The 19,410-nt window shown below is 38.6% G+C and overlaps 1 protein-coding gene across 2 annotated transcripts in view; it reads left to right on the top strand.

Annotated features, from left to right (window-relative positions):
* ESYT2 (extended synaptotagmin 2) overlaps window positions 1-19,410 on the top strand; it is a 69,289-nt gene that overhangs the window by 28,183 nt on the left and 21,696 nt on the right. For both annotated transcript variants that reach the window (XM_088150835.1, XM_007431295.4), the window contains exons 7-13: window positions 1,833-1,888; window positions 9,104-9,224; window positions 10,360-10,536; window positions 11,220-11,302; window positions 12,069-12,117; window positions 12,662-12,751; window positions 15,835-15,930. In XM_088150835.1, the coding sequence (XP_088006961.1) occupies window positions 1,833-1,888; window positions 9,104-9,224; window positions 10,360-10,536; window positions 11,220-11,302; window positions 12,069-12,117; window positions 12,662-12,751; window positions 15,835-15,930 (672 nt within the window). The remainder of the gene's footprint in view (window positions 1-1,832; window positions 1,889-9,103; window positions 9,225-10,359; window positions 10,537-11,219; window positions 11,303-12,068; window positions 12,118-12,661; window positions 12,752-15,834; window positions 15,931-19,410) is intronic.

Below are 19,410 nucleotides of genomic sequence, written 5' to 3'. Positions count from 1 at the left end.
TGATGTGCATGGACTACAGTTCACGCAGTTCTTAGCATAGCCAGATCTACTGCTGCTTTGGTGAATACAGTAGATGAAACGTGATTGAGAACTTATTACTCATAATTTTAAAGGAGTCACTGCCTAGTCTCAAAGCACTGAAGATTACCCTACTTATATATTTTAAAAAATCATTTATGAATATTAAATACCACATACATCAAGGTATCTCCTGGGGGATGGAAGTGGAAGAAGCCCTGGTATGATTAGCTGTAGTAACTAAAGATTTATTTTTCCAAACATGATCCTGGAGTTTTATTTGTGTTCAGATTGCTTGCCTCATATATAGTCATACTGTTCCAGCTTATAGATTTTGTTGTTGTTTGATAAAAAATTAACACATTTATGGCATACCAGCTTTACAGGGAAGCATCCATGGAGTTCTTTGTAGGACTGGAAATGTGGCATGTCTAGGAAGGATAAAAACCTATATGCATTCCAGTAATTGTTAAAACCAGCATTTGAAGAAGGCTATAAAAAGCGATAATCAGAAACAAAATTTAGAAATTTGCTGAAAACAAATTTTTTAATTTATGTTTTTAATCCCACCTTTATTATTTTTATAAATAACTCAAGATGGTGAACATACTAATACAGGTAGTCCTTGTTTAACCGTTCATTTAATGATGGTTCAAAATTATGGCCTCGGAAAAAGTGCTTTATGACCTGTACTCGCACTTATGACCATTGCAAACTGTTGCACCACCCACTGCAGTCATGTGATCGCAATTTATGACCTTTTTTACGATGGCCGTTAAGCAAATCACTGGTTGTTAAGCAAATCACATGGTCATTAAGCGAATTCCAGTAAAATCGCCCATTGGGGAAGCTGGATTCACTTAATAACCATGTGATTGGCTTAACAACTGTGGTGATTTGCTTAACAAACATCATAAAATGGTCGTAAAATCAGGTCTGATCACATGGTGATTTGTTTAATGATTGTCCTACTTAATGACCAATTTTCCAGTCCCTATTATGGTTGTTAAGCAAGGGCTACCTGTATTCCTTCCTCCTCCTGTTTTCCCCACAACAACAACCCTGTGAAGTGAGTTGGGCTGAGAGAGTGTGACTGGCCCAAAGTTACCTAGCTTTTATGCCTAAGCTGGGACTAGAACTCTCCTGGATTCTAGCTTGGAGCCTTAACCTTGGATTCTAGCCTGGATTCTAGCCAGCTTTTGTGCCTAAGCTGGGACTCGAACTCTCCTGGATTCTACCCTGTAGCCTTAACCACTAGACCAAACTGGCATTTTCTTGACTACCACAGTTTTGTTGATAGTTGTTTGGGTTTAGATGTATGTGGAGAGTCCACTATGGAACAAGTGTTGAATACATTGAATTTAAGAGTTTCCTTCCTAAAAGAAATTTTCTTTCATTGCTTTTAATTTATCATATTCTAGACGGTCATAAACTGAGATCCTGTGACTCAGTCTAATTCTGATAAAAACACTAAACATTATTTTAAAGCATTCCAATCTTTGCCAACCTCCAAATATGTGAATTTTAACTTCTAGAATTCCCTGGGCTGCATATGGTCATTGCTGATAATTCTGGAACTTGAAGTTCAGATTTCTGGAAGTTGCAAAGGCTGGACAGCATTGCTTTAACACATCACTAAACTGGTTAGGGTTTTAGGAATATTGTTTCTAACCAATCATTGGTGCATAAAGAGTTAAACACATGGTTTCCTCAGTTTTAGAATTTTAGCTGAAATTCTTCTATCAGCATATGCTGCTTCTTAAGCTGCAGGAGCTCTGAACAACATTTTAATACTGTTTTCCATATCTTTCCAGCTTTTGGAAATTAACTGGACAGGATTGACCAATCTTTTGGATATTCCAGGACTAAAGTAAGCTGAAAATTGAATGAATTTATTTCTATAGATATGTGTAACTTAGTGTGCATGTGTGTTCATCAGAATTTTGCAAAAAGTTACATGTGTATCTTCCATCTGTTCTCTATTGAATTCTTTAGTGAGTTCTGGAAACATGCTATATATGGGTAGTCCTCAACTTATGACCATTTGTGCAGCGAACAGTTGAAGTTATGATAGTGCTGAACAATGGTGGTTACGACCAGTCCTTGGAGTTCCAGCCATCCCAGCATTACTGCGGTCACATGATTGTGATCTGGGTGCTTGGCAACCAGCTCACACTTACAACTGTTAGACTGTTAGACTGATCACCCTGTGATTACGATTGCCATTTGTGACCTTCCTTGCCAGCTTCCCCCGAAAGTCAGTGGGAAAGCCAGCAGGGAAGGTTGAAAGTTGCTGGGCTAAGTCTCCCTCACCCACATACCCTCCCCCAGCCCCTCTTCACTCTTTGCTTTGCACACCCCCTGGCACCCTCCCTGACCTCCACCCCCTCGCCATGCCTTCCTCATATCCCCCTCGCACTGTCCCTGAGCCTCGGATGCCTACCTCGCACCCTCGTGCACCCTCCCTGACCCCTGCTGCACCTCCCTCACACCTTCCTGCACCCTCCCCAACCCTTGCACACCCTCAGTGCACCTCACACAGCCTCCCCAACCCTTGCCGCACTTCTCTTGCACCCTCACTGTGCCTTCCTCACTGCACATCCCTCACACCCTCAAACACCCCTGTGCACCCTTGTGTACCCTCCCCAAGCCTCGCTGCTCCTCCCTCATGTACCTCCTTGTGCCCTCCCCCACTCGGCAGCAGCCGCTTACCTGCTGCTGGCCTGCTTGCAAGCTGCCTAGGACTTGCAACTTCCTGCCATCTTCCCCGCTGATTTGGTTGTGGGAAGCCGGCAGGAAGTTGCCTCACCTAACAACCATGGGATTCAGTTGACGACAACATCCAGGACTGCAGGGATTGCTGTCACTAACCAATGCAGTCACGCTTTACAATCGCATTGCTTAGCAGTGGAAATTCTGGTTCCAATTGCTGTCGTAAGTCGAAGACTACCTGTATAACAATTAGTTAAAGCCTGATAGCGTATTCTTTATTAGGACTATCTGTAAGACTCCCACTGTCAACAAAAAGGCAGCATCTCTTTGTTTCAGTAGGTGATATAGTTTATATGTTACCTGAATTAATCTTTAGATACCGCAGAAAACTGCTAAAATACCTGACATGAAAGTAGAGAGAAAAGACTTAGTGGAACTATTGTTTGTTGCCCACAGTTTAAAAGATATGAGATGAACCTACTCCCTTAGCACAGCATATGTTTGCCTGCCCTGCTTCCGGAAGATTAAAAGGCTGCTACTCCCTGTTTTCTATAGACACCAGTTCATATCAGTTGACTGATACGAACCTCTTCAAGTTCAAGGCATTTGATAATCTGTTCTGAAATGCAAATTGGCCGTCTCATTCTAACTGTTGTGCTGAAACGTGTGCCTCAGAGGTGGGGAGCACTGAAAGACTCACGGGTTGCAACCAGGCATTCCTACTTCTGAGGGCTGTATAATGTCCGGTGATATCACTGGAAGGGTAGGATCATTTTTGAGTTGGGAGTAGGGTGGAAAGGGGAGCAGGAAGCCTCCAGGAGACAAACTGCTCTCATCCCATCTCTTAAGACCCTCAAAAACAATCTACATCATAATAGAAATACATTATTTCCTCCAATAGAAGCAATTACATAAATTGAATGATATATAAGACTGCAGAAATATTAACACTTGGCGTGTGATGGTCAATTAGAAAAGTGTTATACTTGATTTTAACTTGGAACACAAATGAAACCCTACAGTTTGTAAAATGGTTAAGGGATGCAATATGTAGGGTTGTGAATGGCATTTTAAACTTGTTAAACATTTTACAAGCTACAGACTAATGGATAGGTTGGGTTTTAGTTTTAGACTGTTGAAAAATATGCATTGGGGAAATATATAATTATCAGTAACAAAACTGGAGTTCTATATTGCTCAGTTTTCTGGGTGAATCAGTAGCATCTGTTGTCATCTTTAATACTGTAACATGCAGAAAAAAACAATGTGTTTTTATGCATGAAAAGCTATTTTCATTCTAGCTGTCAAGCTATAGTTGGGTCATGCTTTCAAAGAAAAACAGTAAGTCATTCCAGCTTGCATTGCAGTCAGAACATTTCCAGACATCAAGTGGAAAATATTTGAGGTTAATTGATGGACTGTACACTCTGATACATACATTTCCTCTATCTTAATAACATATCTTAACAAAATCAGCTGCATTTAGCGATTGCAGTATGTTGCAGATATTTAATTAGATTGATATGTATCAGCTTCATCTTCTGCTTTTATCTGACCATCGACCAGCAGTGAGAATAAAAATACAGAAGCTTTTTTTTTTTTTTTTATCTGCGCTCAGTCGTTACCGACTCTGCAGTGACTGGTTGGACGAGTCCCTGCAGTTTTCAAGGCAAGGTGTTTTGGAAGTGGTTTGCCAGAGCCTCCTTCCTAGGGCAGAGCCCAGCTGGCGAGCGCAGGAGGCGGGGTTTCCGTTGCTTCGCGCCCTGTTCGGGCGCGCACGGTTTTTCACACTTACCGGCAACTGCTCCTGACTCCTTTTTTGCAAGGTGCCGGCAGCATTTTTCCTCCCACCGGAGTGAGAGTACCCATTTATCTACTCACGTGAGTTTTCGAACTGTTGGGTTTACAGGAACTGGGGAGGAAACAGGAGCTCACCCTGCTAACGCGAAGGAGAATAAAAATACAGAAGCTAAGCTTCCTAAATAAACTTGTAGCAAAACTTCACTGCTATTCTGATGGTATGTCCCAGTGTTTGTAGGATGGTGTGTTTGGGTGTTTCTACTTGCTTGTATTTGTAGTCATCTGCATATATATGATCAATGATGAATTGCCCCTGGCCAAATTCCACACCTAATTGCGAAGACTTTTCTCAAGATGGCATCTATTATAGCAGTATTTCTCAACTTTGACAACTTTAAGATGGGTGGACTTCAACTCCCAGAATTCCCCAGCCAGCATGAATTCTGGGAGTTGAAGTCCACCCATCTTAAAATTGTCAAGGTTGGGTTGTCAAGGTTGAGAAACACTGTATTATAGTATTGAATGGCAGTAGGATAGGACACAATTCCCTGGCATGCCCCAATGCAGACTGGGAAGCCCTCTGATAGTTCACTTTTGATGTGAACCCTACAGGTTGAGCCATTGTAAGTGTGCTGCAGAAGCCATGTGATCTTATGTGGCATTATCTCAGCAGCAAGTGCTTTTCCAAAGAGCGCTGTCCAAAGATGAAGGTACCTACCACTGATAGTTCACCAGCAGTCATAGACTTAAATGGAGTGCAGTTAGGACAAGTACAAGAATTCAAATACTTTGGCCTCATAGCACAGGGGAAGCAAAGTATCTTAACAGCTGAAGTGAAGCACCAAATTGGTGCTGCCACAGCAGTTTTTCATTTACTCATCTGGTGCCTAACATTACTGTACAAACCAAAAGGTGAATGTTTTGGTCAGTGATACTACCATTGCTACTATATGGGGCTGAATCATGAACGCTTCCATAGCCAGAGATCCAAAACCTGGATGGCTTCCAAATGCACTCTCTCTGTAGGATCCTTGGCATCAGATTGGTAGGCTGGGTAAGAAATGAAACCATCAATCAGCAAAGCTGCAGTCAGCCAAACATAGTTGATGAAATCTAAGAAATGGTGGCTGACATTATTTGGGCACATTTGCAGAATGGATCCAGTTTACTGCCCATGCAAACTACTCTGAGGAACATGAGCACAGGGATGGAAAGTTCAGTGCGGGGAAAGTTCAACCAAGGGCACCCTGGACCAGACACACTGTAACTGATCTAGCCCATTGCAGACTGGGCTTGAAACAAGCCAAACTCACAGCAACGGACATAGATTTTGGCGAGGTAGCCTTGCAGCACCTACAGCAGTATATTGGTTAAGAAATCATACTCAGCCAATTGTGTACTAAGGAGATCAAGTTCAAGTTGAATATGGGGTTAGTTGTTGTTGGTCTAATTTTCCATGCAGATAATGATGCACCCACCATAGAGATATAAACATTTGTACAATTGTGTTCATAATTACATACTGGCCCTTTTCATCACACAATAAAAAGTGTATGCTGTGACCTCTTGTTTGGCTGCTGGCCTCTTGAATTATCAGTGAGATGTAGCATCCGAAGCACCTGTTGATGATTTATCAATGTTTGTACTTCTGGTAGGCTAGGTTAATCTGAAGCTAGAAGTGGCATGTGTCTTTTATTTAGAAAATATATTTAACTGTTTCTATGGGGGGGATGCTTGGAACTTGCATCTTTCTAGCTGTTCATCAGAGGAGCCAGGGTCATGGGACACTAGTGTGGTATATTTGACACTTAACCATCTCATGCTTAAGTATGAAGGTCACTTCATTAACAGCTCTGTGCTGCTGTATAGTTGATAGATTAATTCCTTAAAGTAAAGCTTTCCCTGCTGTGGGGGAAGATCAGTGAGGTGGTTTCCTGGGGGTGACCTTCCTCACCCATCCAGAAATCCTTTACTTCAAAGGCATATGGATCATTTCAGCAATTTTGCAAAAAAAACAAAAACAAAAAAACTTTCTAAATAGCAAAACACTAGAACTATTGCTCTGTGTGCAATACAGAAAAGTATGGTTTTTGTACTCTCCCTTGCATTCAAATACTGTGAATTACTCACTTGTTTAAAACATAAGGTGCTACCTGACTTACAGAAGCCTTTTAGAAATTGATGGCTGGCATGGCTATTAATGTTTTATAAATAAGATAGGATCTTGCTTTAAGTTAAATGGATCAGAAATGCAAAGTATGAAGACAGTGTAGTATTTGCATCCTGCTTGTTCTGATTGACCGATAAAATGTTAGATTTTAGAATTGCATTCTAAGATGCAATTGACTTGAAAGTAGTCTAGTACGCACCTTTGGGTGGTTTCATAAATTAATGTATGCCTCAGTAAAGCTATGTGCAGTTTATATAAGTAAAATATCAAAATTGGCACAATCTTTTTTGTGAGATTAAAGAAGCAGGTATGTGTGTGTATATGACCTACAGTGAAGCTTAATTAGTCTTTATTCAACCCTGCCCATAAATACTATCCACAGTTGTCTGAGGTCCTGCATCAAGCCGGGAAGGAAAACAATAAAAAGGCTGGGGGAAGGACAGGCCTTCCAATACCTAGCCATCCTAAAATAGCTGTCCTTGGAAAATTAGATGGTTTAGTGGTAGACACTGCCGCTCGTCAACCGCTCTTAAGTGAGTACCAGATATTGTTTAAAATTTGTCAGTTTTATGTAACATTAATTTAGGAGCTGGTTGAAAGTAGCCAAGGGTAGACTGCAGGCATGTTTTTTAATTAAACAAATGAGCTGCACTTCATGTAAGCAACTTAAATCCCATGATACTTGCTGCTCTTTGAGCTGAACTGATACCAGCCAGGCATGAGTATTGTTTTCTTAAGCTGGGCTTTTGCTGAAAACGTGTACCTTGCAAATCCTGAACAGCTCCAGGTACAGAACTGGATTCATGTAAACGAGAGCCCAATATTTGCAGTTTTCTCTCACCTGTCCCTGTGGTTAATAATCTCTCTTTTGTATTAGACAAAATGTACCTGTGCACATAAACACCTCCAGCTCCCTGCATCCCACTTCTTTGCAGCCAGTGTCTACCACTAAACCACTAAATTTTCCAAGGACAGCTATTTTAGGATGGCTAGGTATTGGAAGGCCTGTCCTTCCCCCAGCCTTTTTATTGTTTTCCTTCCCGGCTTGATGCAGGACCTCAGACAACTGTGGATAGTATTTATGGGCAGGGAAGGAGATGACTCAGTGTTTGTATTTTATACTGATTCTATAAAAAGAAATCCTGATTAGAATTAATGGATTGGACTTCATTATTTCCTAATTGGTCATCTGGAGACAATTCATAACATTTCTCTTTCTCTCCCCCGTGCCCCCTCCAAAAAAAAAGTGATAGGAAAAAAAATATTGATATAGTTGTATGCTCATATATTAATTTAACTTTATGATATTCATTAATTTAACTTTATAATTTTTGCCATCATTAATTTAACTTTATAATATTTATTATAAACAAGATGGCAGCCTTAGGGGAGCGGATTGATATGATTTCCAGCCACAGGCACTCAGACAATAAAATAGTCAAATTGACCGCGTGTTTTATTTGCTGTTTTGCCTGAGCTTAGCCTTTAAAAATAGAATAATATCTTTTACGTGTGGTAAACTAACATCTGCTTCATCGATTTACAGTGTAGAAAACAAAAATTCAGAATAAGGAGCCTTTTGATCTAGTCTTTCATACTCATATGACAATGAAAGATAATGCAGGAAGGAGTGAATAAGGTTTATACAGCTATAATAAGGCCATCCCTCTTACTCTAAACTACTATTTCCATCTTGTGGTGATTAAAGGTATTGATGAGACTCATACATGCTTTGGGATTTAATTACTTCCGTCTTTGGATCATTTGTAAAAGCAAATCATCAACATCATTGCATAAAGCAAGTAGGGCTGTGCAAAAATTGCCTCCTCTCCTGCAAATATTTTTTAGGAAAGGGAGACGGGTTGGGGATGCTCCTTATCCCTATGATTTAGCTTATCCTTTTTAACATGCTGATTGTAGCTGTTGTTTTCATCCTTTACAGTTAAAAACAAATCCACATTCCAAAACAATGGAGACAAGCAGATTGTCTTGTCTGCTTTATCTCTGTAGCCTCTTTTATGCAGCACTGAAAATCATATAAAGTAAATCACAGAACTCTCTGAAAGATCGACTTGATGATCATGGAGTTAATCCAGATTTTAAGACCAAGTGTTTTTATATGTAAAGTGGTTGCAGATTTTGTAAATCATATTGCTGGCTTTTAGAACAGAAGATAGAAATGTGTTGGAAGAATGAATGTATTGATGACTTGACATCCCAAACAACTCTATAAAAAATGGTAATTGGATTGAGCAGAGGGTTAAACTGAAATAGAGCAATTTCAGCTTGGATATTTATTTTCCTGCCCTGCTATGGGTGAGTGCGGCTTGCATGTAATTGTTTTGATAGCAGCAGCATGTATAATTAATGCTAATCTTAACATAAACTTTTTTTTTCACATAGTGGATTATCAGACACTATAATACTAGATATAATATCTAATTATCTAGTGCTTCCAAATCGAATCACGGTCCCTCTTGTCAGCGAAGTGCAGATTGCTCAGTTGCGGTTCCCCATACCAAAGGTAAGGTTTTTAACATCATATTGTGACATAACATAGTGTTTGTTTATCAGAGTGTTTGCAGAACAACTTCTGGCAATAATTACTCTAAAAGAGCTAAAATCCAGATACTAAAGAAACAAAAAACTTCTACAAGCTAGATAACAATTCATTTAATGTGGCTTTCAAGTTATTATGGGACCATTAAATTTCACAATAGCAGAGAATCTCTTTTATCTTCTTTCTGCACCACTGGGATATTGCCTGGACAATGTGGGTCTCTAGCCAGTTGGGTGGATTCTTCCAGTTCATGTAAGAAACACTATTTCCAGTGGTTCCCTTCCATCCAGACATTTCCATGGCAGCCTGGAAGAAACCGTGGAGAAGTGACTCATTTCTAAGGACTTGTAAGATGTAAAATGTTTGGGCTTTATTGGTCTCTGCTTGTAGTTGAGTTTTCAGTTGAATCTAGGAATTACTTTTGTTGCAGTACTCATTTCCTATTACTATTAAAATCATGACATATATTTAAATAATACAAAATTAATGACGGCTTATCTCCATGACATTTCTTTTTTTTCCCTCCTTTATCCTAGTGCTCAGCAGTGTCTGCGCGGGGGTGTGTGTGTGTGTGTCAAAAAAGTAAAGATGGTGATTGCAATGTTGTGATTCAAATCTCACCCCTTTAGTGCATATGTTGCTATTGCTTGTGTGTACAAAGGGGCAGGGGAGAGGCCTTCAGTTCCACTGCTGCATCTTGATGTTTTGGACACATACACACACACCCTGAAGACTGCTGCTGTTGCTTATTGTACATGCTTCTTTATTAAAAGCTCAAAGACACCAATATCAAAAGTATCATGATGGAGAAGAGGTTAACTAAAATTGTAGCCTGTCATGTATTTGGCAGTTAGGACAACTAGCAGGAACTGGGCCTTTAGTTACTTATTTAGTTAATCACTACCTGCATTGTTTTAGCAAGTCATAACTACGAAGTGCTACTATACCAGACTCTAGTCTCCAAAATAAAGAGTTTAAAAAATCAGCTTAGTTTCCATTCCATCTTTATAGAAATCATTAGGACATACCATTCAGTTATGCTGATGGGACCCTGCTATTGAGTGCTGTATGATGGACAACTTTTCTTGCCTCTTGTCAGGGTGTACTAAGAATACACTTCATTGAAGCTCAGGATCTTGAGGGAAAAGATACTTACTTGAAAGGACTCGTTAAGGGAAAATCTGACCCTTACGGAATCGTTCGAGTGGGAAATCAAATTTTCCAAAGCAAAGTCATCAAAGAAAATCTTAATCCAAAGTGGAATGAAGTTTATGAGGTATGAAAGTACTGACCGGTATTACTGTACTTTTAAAAAAATGTATTAAAGTCACTTAGAACCTCCAAGGCTGATGTCATATAATTCTATTATACAGAAAATGATCTTGCGTGATTTTTTTAAACTATTGGTAGGAAAATTGTTGTTGCAGTTCAGTAGGACGGCTCAGATAGAATACCAAGCCATGTTTAGCATAAAAATGAGCCTTGTGCTCCTGCCTGTTCTTCCCCCTCCCCGTTTCTCTGATTTCCTGAGCTGTAATTTACTAACAAGTTGCAATTTCACATTAAATCTGTACCATGAAAACCGTGGAAATGCCAGTAAACAAATGGTCTGAAGTGAATACAAATATATAGTAAACAGTGTTCGACTGAGGCAAGAGACTCCCAGATTCAAGTTCCTGCTTAGTCATGGAGTTCATTAGATGACTTTGCTTTGAGACAGAATAATTGAGCCAGGCTACCTGTACAAGTTTTATAAGGGTAAAATGAGGGGGAAACCCCATGTGTGTTGTCCTGAGCTCACCGAAGAAAGAAGCTTCCTAAATTTTTAATCACATCAGAGAGAAACCATAGTATATTTGAAAAGAATCTGTTAATGTTTTTGCCTAATTCAAAGGGGCTGTAAGCCATGTCATAGATCTGTGCTGAACTGGCTCTTTTGCTCGCTCATTATATTTCCAGGCCTTAGTCTATGAACATCCAGGACAAGACCTAGAGATTGAACTCTTTGATGAAGATCCAGACAAGGATGACTTTCTGGGAAGGTAAGTGCCAAGCCATCTTAATAGATAAGTTTGCATGTCTTTTTTTTTTTTTTTTTAATTTGAAATCCTTCCATGGAATCTCACTATCCAGATCAGTCCATAAATGAAAGAGGAGTAAAGGTGAGCTCTAAAAGGCAAGAAAGAAGCTAACAGACTAATATGTTTCCAAATGCCAATGTATTTCCATTAGTGCATGAATGCATGCAAAATTCTGTGCCTTCAAAAATTTGTCAATACTTTGGGCATAGAAATGTTTAAAAGTTACCATATGGAAGTGAAGCAAAGCAGTATTGATTGCAGTAGAGATAGCAGTTCATAGCTGTAATTACTGTACGCTAATTTGTTTTCATCTTGAATATAAGTTTGGCCTTAACTACCAAATATATGGTAAGGAATGGACAACCATAAAATGGTTTATCCTTGCCTCTCTCCTTGCGTCCCCCCCCCAACATCTTAATCTGCTTCAAGGACCTAAACTTTTCTGCAGCAAATCCTACTATCTTATTCGCAGTTCTTAAAAGAAGATAACCTTTACTTCATACCTCACTAATAAATCCTCTTTTGTTGTTCAGAATTGCTTTCTGCCCTGTTAGCATTTAGATATTATTTCAGTTGTGCTTGTTGGTTATATAAGAAGAGCATGAACATGTTTAGGTAGCTCATCAATTTTTCTACCGTATTCACCATTTGGCTGCTATAAAACTCCAGCTTCAGATTCTGTAGCTCAGATAATGGTGTTCTAATGCATTGTGTTATTTTTTTATAGCCTGCTGCTAGACCTAACTGAAGTTGAAAAGGAACGTCACTTAGATGAGGTAACTTTCTGTTCACTCTGGGGAGGACAATGACAGGGAAAGTTCATGCAATAACTCTACAGTGCTTAATCATACACTGGATCTGGTATACCATTTCAGCAAAGTCTTCAGTTTTCCTCGACTAGATTTCCTCGGTTTGATTATAACATCCTGTGTTAACAAATGGAATTGAAGACATTAGCCATAGGAGTGGAATGGTTGGTAGTAATTAATTCTAAACAATGACCAGGAGAGGGGTGGTTAGTTCCTGTTAAACGGTTTTGAGGTGTCCTGAATAAATTTTTAGATGCTTAATTTTAGAAAGTCGTTGGATATATCTTCTTATGAAATAATGTTACTACAGTTTTGTGGATGAAATGCAAGAAACAGTACCACTCATGCCTATTTTACAAAGTGGTTTCTTATTTTCTATCAGCTATAGTATCTTTACTGTTTTCATATTAAGTGTCCTTAGTTGCCCTAGTCCAGGAATTTATGGTAGTGTAGGTTAATTCATCAGCTAATGGCTTTGGTTCTTACCACATTTTACTGATGTTCCTTACAGTGGTTTACTTTGGATGAAGTCTCCAAAGGAAAATTGCACTTAAAACTCGAATGGCTCACATTGAAGCCTACTACTGAGGATCTTGATCAGGTATGTTTGCATACTCTTTTTTCTGTATTTGAAGAAACTGTCATTAAAAATATATATTTATATGTGTGATTATCCGCATTCATATACATATGCTCTATTTCAAGAAGAAAGCAGGATAAAAGCAAAGATTTGTTTAGGTACAAAAATCCAAAATTCTCCTAGCAGGTCAAAAGTAAATGGGCTCCATTAGGAAATGTTGCTTTTCCACTTCTGGAGAAGAAATGGCAGACTGAAGACAGCTTCGGAAAAAGCGGAGCTGACAACCACGGCAAAACGAAGAGCCAGTGAGTAGACCGGCTCTTCAATAATTCCTCTGGACAAGGAGAGGACTTGAGATTGCTCACAAGTGCTCCAGACAACTGCTCCATGAGAGGAGATCGCAAAATAGCAGTGTCTGGCAGGTTTAGAGCTCTGGGAGATGAAGGAATAGCCATCCTGCTCAAACCACGATCGGCGCCTTTGAAAGGATACTAAGTTTGCATACTTCCTTTTCTTTTCACTTTCAGAAATAGCTTGTTAACTGCTTTTCAGCTGTTAGAAATGTTTTGATTGACAAGTTTTACAGCACTGGGTGAGTTTCCTTCAATCCTTAGCAAAAGAAGTTTTAACTACAAGTTTAAGAACTTAAAAAATTTCGGGGGGGGGAATAAACAACAAAAAGGTGATTAAAACTTTGATTTTAGAAAGTTACAAATGGAGTAAGGGTCCAGATAAATTTGAAATAAAATTTGGAATTAATTATAAAGAATTATAAAGAATCCTTCCTGTGGGAAAATGCTTTTGTCCAATTTTTAAAATCTTACTATTTATTTTTAAATTCAAAAGATAAAATTGTAAAAATTGGACACTAGAAGAAACTAGAGGGAACTAAAAATTATGTTCACTGCCTTGAATTATTAATAAAAGTAATAAAGGCGGGATAAAAAAAATCTAAAAAAAAATCTAAAATATAAAGGAGAAGTACACTCAAACTTGACTTAGGTAGTCCTCAACTTATGAACATTCATTCCGTGACCGTTGGAAGTTATGGCAGCACTGAACAAAGGGACTTATGACTGCTTCCCAAAGTTATGGCTATTCCAGCTCCCTTGCAGTCACGTGATCAAAATTCAGGGGCTTGGCAGCCACCCACAGCCACAGGAGTGTTTCAGCTCCCCCCACCCACATGTCTCCTCCCATCTATGCCCTTTTGGCCCCCTGCTGCCCTGTACTCTGCTGCCTCAGCTGATCTTCACCGTCTTCTTGCTCCCACTGCTGACGAGGCATGCCTGGCCTGGCCCTTCATGAGGCAACTGCTGGCCACATGAGGCTTTCTTCTCCAGGTTTTGCACGGCGGTTTCCTTGCAAGTTCTGGGGAAGATGGCCTCACATGGCCACCAGCTGCCTCACAAAGGGCCAGACTGGGCGTGCCTTGTGAGCAGCGGGAGCAAGAAGACAGCTAAGGTCAGCTGGGGCTGCAGAGTGCAGGATGGTGAGGGTGGCTGGGACTGGGCTGGGACTGCTGCAGCTATGTGTCGCGTTGCTGGGCCGGGCTGGGGCTGGGCTTTGAGCTGCGGCTCTGGGATTGGTTCTTGCAGCCCCCGAACAGCAGTGCACCAAGAACTCCTTTTGCGCTGAGCAGTTGGGCTGGGGCTGGGCTTCGCGCTGTGCTGTGCTGGGGCTGCTTTTTGTGCCACGTTCCTGTTTTTGCTTCATGTAAAGCAAAAAGCAGCCCCAGAGCTGCAGCGTGAATCCCAGCTCCAGCCTGGCCCAGCAGCCTGGCTGGGCACACCTCAGCAGCAGCCGGAGCAAGAAGGCGGCGAAAGTCAACTGGGGTGGCAATTGTGGTTGAAAATCAAGGACTACCTGTACGGAATGAAGCAAAATAGTTTAACACTGGACATATTGAAGGATATTTTTGAACAGTGGACCCAGAAGTTAATTTTAAGAATGTCTGCCTCCATAGATAGACTGTGTCTAAAAGATGTTATGGAAGGGGAACAAGTTTTACCTGACAAGATTGAGACTAAGACTGAGTTGAAAGCGACAGACTACAAGAATGACATGGAAAAAGATGCTACACTGGGCATAGAAAAGAGACTGGCTGATGTCTTAATAATTAAAAGGGATATACAAACAACAAACCGAGAGAATGACCTGGATAATTTTCCGGTATTGGATTTACAAAAGAGGCTTGTTAAAGCTTTGAAGAATTTTGTGAGAAGGAAAGAAAGCAAAGAACAAATGAAAAGAAATCAAGTTCTGCGACATTATTTAAAGGGACTAAAGATTAAGATTGTTAGAAGTAAAAGGAAGGAATATAAGTTAGTTTATTTGATCAAGGTTAGAATAGATATGTTGTTATCTCTGGTAACCCATAATGGACTTTTGCTGACATCAGGACTGAAATGACGATGCTTTATGGATTTGTTTATAGATAAGAGATGGGATATGGGAAGAAGAGGTCATGTGTTGTATTTTAAGAGAAGGTGATGTTACTAAAATTGTTTATACTTGTTGAGATGAAGGTGGGAAGTCACTCTTCATATATCTTTTTCTTTACTATACTTATTTTTCTTTCTTTTCTATTTCTCTTTGTATTCCCCCCTTTTTTTCTTCCTTTTCTGCACCTTCTACTTTCTTTTTATTCTATTTTTTCAGTTTGTGTTAGTGTTCATTGTTGCAATTATAATCTTTAATAAAATTATTGTATATATAAAAAAAGAATTTCATACCCTTTTCATATCATTTCTTACATGCCTGATAGTTAATATTGAAAAATAACTCCATGGTCCTTTAGAAATAGCATTGAAAACAAGAAATAATGCTGTGAAAAATTTCCATGTTGCAGAATTCCTTTCAGATAAGGAATTCTTACTCATATCTAGCTTGGTTATGTCTGGAAATAGTTAAAACGTTTTACTTTTAGAAACCTGTTGGCTCTCTTGTTCTTTGATATACAAGATGTTATAGTATTAATTGTTTTTAAATTATTAGGTACGGTAACACTTTAATTATCTAGTTTGCATTTTATAATTTGCTTTCTTTTTAGTTAGAAACGATGCACAAAACTAGAGTTTTTAATTATACTTTTGTGATTTTAGGTGCTAAAAAGTATTAGAGCTGATAAAGATCAAGCCAACGATGGGCTTTCATCAGCACTGCTTATTCTTTATTTGGATTCAGCGAGAAATTTGCCAGTAAGTTTTTGTGACAATGAAGCTTCTCTTGAACGATTCCTAATTTTCTTTGGTCACACATTGCTTACTACTATGCCACTTTGCCTCACTAATTCACATTGTGTTTTAATTACTTTTTCTCATGCATTCCATAACATTGGCAATTTTCTATGATAAACATACCTTATGGCTGAATTTATTTTCCAGTGTCAGTATTCTAATCATGTCCACAGAACAATGCCATTTTAATTAACAATAAATCTACAGCATTTATTGATGTGGTAATCTTATAAACAAATTCTGTGGACAGTCCTATAAAAGAAAATCAGGCAGTTGTGGTCAGTTCCACCTTCAAATGAATGAATATTTGCTTGGATTCAGGATTGAACTTTTGCAAGGTTTGTATTTGTGTGCTTCTAAATCTAGAGCTGCTGTCCTATAGACATATACTTGCATATTTGCATTCAATCAGTGCCTTTTCTTCTGTGAATGGAATCTTATTTACTGTAAAAAATTTAAGATCCAAATAGTACAATATAGTAGGATGATCTGAGCAAGGAAAAATCATGCTTCATTGTAGCAAACCAGCTGAGATAACCTGAAACTGGCTTCAACTGTTGTGAGTTGGTAATGATTTTTCATAAACATAAATGTTTGAGCAAGGTTCCTGTGAGTCTGGTCTCTAGGGTTGGTGTGAATACTTTCCCACATACGCTCACAAGCATATAATGAAAACTTCTGTTTACTGTTCCCAAATAGCAGTTCCTAGAATAGCTGTGGAACCACCTTTCATTTTGTAAAAATAAAATGTGCCCACACACACTATTCTGCTTGTGCAGATTTTTCACTTGTATATCTTTAAAGATATATATAACTAGAGGCCATATATATATATATAACTCGAGTGCTTCATGGAGAATTCCATAGATTTAAGCTGGAAATCATGATATGTCTTTAATACCCTCCTATCCAGGACTAAACAAATAGTAATGAATGGTCCTCAAATAAGCCCAAAAATATTTTTTCAGAGACGTTTGTAATGAAGCATATGATTGTTTTCTTCATCTTGCCCTTAGGAAGGAAACCCCCAACGAAGCTGACTAATGTGATTTGAAGATAAAATATTGAACAAGTATTAATGGTCTTTATGAAACTTTCTAATTATGACCTAGCCATTTCTAAAACAGAATTCCTTGTAAACTTTAGGTGAAGTTGGTAACAGTGATATTGGTGTGTATATAGGATGTTGACTGGTAATATTGTTCTGGTGAAGCTTTTCTATTCTTCCCTTCAATACATTTTTACAGTAAAAACTCCTATTCAGAATGAACACAAACCTTTCCAAATTAGGTAATTTGTTAAGAAAAAAATATAAAAAGTTTCTAATGAATAATCTGCCAGCTGGGATTCCTTTTCCATGTTTTTTTAATTGGAGGATCCTAAGACTGGAATAAGTAAATAAATAAAACCCAGTCCTCCAAGAAGATGAATCATATCACTGTCTTATGTCCCTTCTGACTCCCAGATAGTGTGGCTCTAGGCCAGAAAAGAGCTGTCTACTCTAGAGTCATGGATCATTGCTCAATAATGAAGTGGGCAGCTCCTGTCAGCCTGGGAATAATCTCCCAGTTATGGAAAGTCCTTTGGAATGATTTGTTGAGGACTGATGTTGCAATCCTTACTATGCCAGTAAAAATGTTAGTGTTTATCTGGACTGGTGATGGGCAACCTGTGATCTGAGGGCACGTGGGTACGCAGAGCCCTTCTGCAATACATGGGGCGAAATCTTGGGCCCATTATTATATTTGTGTTAGTTTTATTTTCATTTTATGCCCTGAAACTCTTGAATAGAATACTTTTTATTTAAAATAAAAACAAGAAACAAAGGGTAATAATGGATCTTATTGCCTAACACCTGATAGTATAACATATTTAAGATTTCCTTAGAAGAAATAGAGCTTTTCCCTTTGCCCAGATGGGCTACAGATTGTCCAAGATTACAGCACAACTTCTCTGTTTGGAAATTTTTTTTTCCTCTCATTTAAAATGGCAGCAACCTTATTGATGTCTGGCATAAAAAGGCAGTATAAAAGTGTATTAAAAAGTCATTACTGAAAGGTTGTGTGGTTTTGTTATGCAAGTGATATTTGCAACTAAAATGCACAATATTGCAAGAGGAGAAAGAAATTGCCTTGAAGCTAGGTCAGTAGTGGAAAAAAGGGCCACTGGTTTATCATTTCTTCATATGCTTATCAGTACTTCAGACTCCTTTGACTGTTTTCTGTAAAGCTGCTTGAGCACTCAGACTGCCCGAATCCCATCACTTTTTGCTTTCTCCTTCCATTTGCATTTTCCTAAAGAGTATCTACGAGGGAAAGTTTGGGTGTGGATACTTAAAAGAGAGGAGAGCATCGGGACTAGTCTTTTGTGAAAATACTACCTCACTCTATAGAGCACTATTTGTGAGTTCTCAGGTGTTACGTGTATATTATCCTTTTTAAAAAAAAACAAACCTTTTTTTAACCTTGGTGTTTATAAACCCACTTTGCCCTAACACTGGAATGGAGAAGCATGCAGTTTTTTGTTTTAAGTGCATGGTTTCAAACGTTTGTATTGTTTTTGCTACTTTTTCCAGTTGTGTTATTAGTTTAGCTTGTTAGCTAAATTTGCTAATTTTTTCAGAGACTAGCATGCTCTGTTATCTTCTTGAAGAAATGTGACGCTTGCAGAGAAATGAAATGGTCATGAATTGTAAAAATCAACATACTTTGTGATTGTTTTGGAAAGTAAGTGCAAGTATTGTGTGTGGCATATGGAAGGGCCCAGAAGGTCTTTAATTTGGTTCAAGTTGCATAATTAAAATTGGAATAATGTGTATTACAGAAAAATACACCACCTTGTGTGACCTTTTGTCATTACAATATGGCAAATTTTTAAGATAGATGTTTTCACTAGTGCATACATACTCGTTAAACTATTCCCTTTTGGAGTAACAAAATTATGTAGAGTGCAGAAAAAGAGTAAGAAATAATAAGCCAAAGACATGGACATGCAATAATTTAAAAAAAAGTAAACATAGGCTGTATCTACACTGACATCAATTACTATACCTCCAAACCTTTGTATCCTGACAAACCATCCTTGCTTCCATATCCATGCACCACTTCATTTGTTGCCTTTACTTTTTAAAATTTCTTATCTTTCTCTCTTTCAGGATCTCACCACATCTATCCACCACAAGTCTTTCTCCATCTTCCCCTTCCTTTCAAGCTATCCAGTTTTTCTTCATAAATTTATTCTGCCATTTGATTGTGGCTTATTCTCTTTTGTAGCAGTCATTCATTTTTTTATTTGGTCTCCATTCATTCAACACCATTCATTCTTGACTCTATCTCAGTGTTTTTTAAACTTGGCAACTTTAAGATGTGTAGACTTCAACTCCCAGAACTGAATTGCTGTTTATGAGATAAGCTACTAATAAACTCCTTTCCCTTCTGTTAC

Source organism: Python bivittatus, unplaced genomic scaffold, assembly GCF_059951505.1.
Source record: "Python bivittatus isolate LINGU-HERP-01145 unplaced genomic scaffold, Pbiv_v1 ctg000610_np1212, whole genome shotgun sequence".
NCBI lineage: Eukaryota > Metazoa > Chordata > Lepidosauria > Squamata > Pythonidae > Python > Python bivittatus.
Note: the sequence above shows the minus strand (reverse complement) of the source record. Positions and strands in the feature narration are given on the sequence as shown.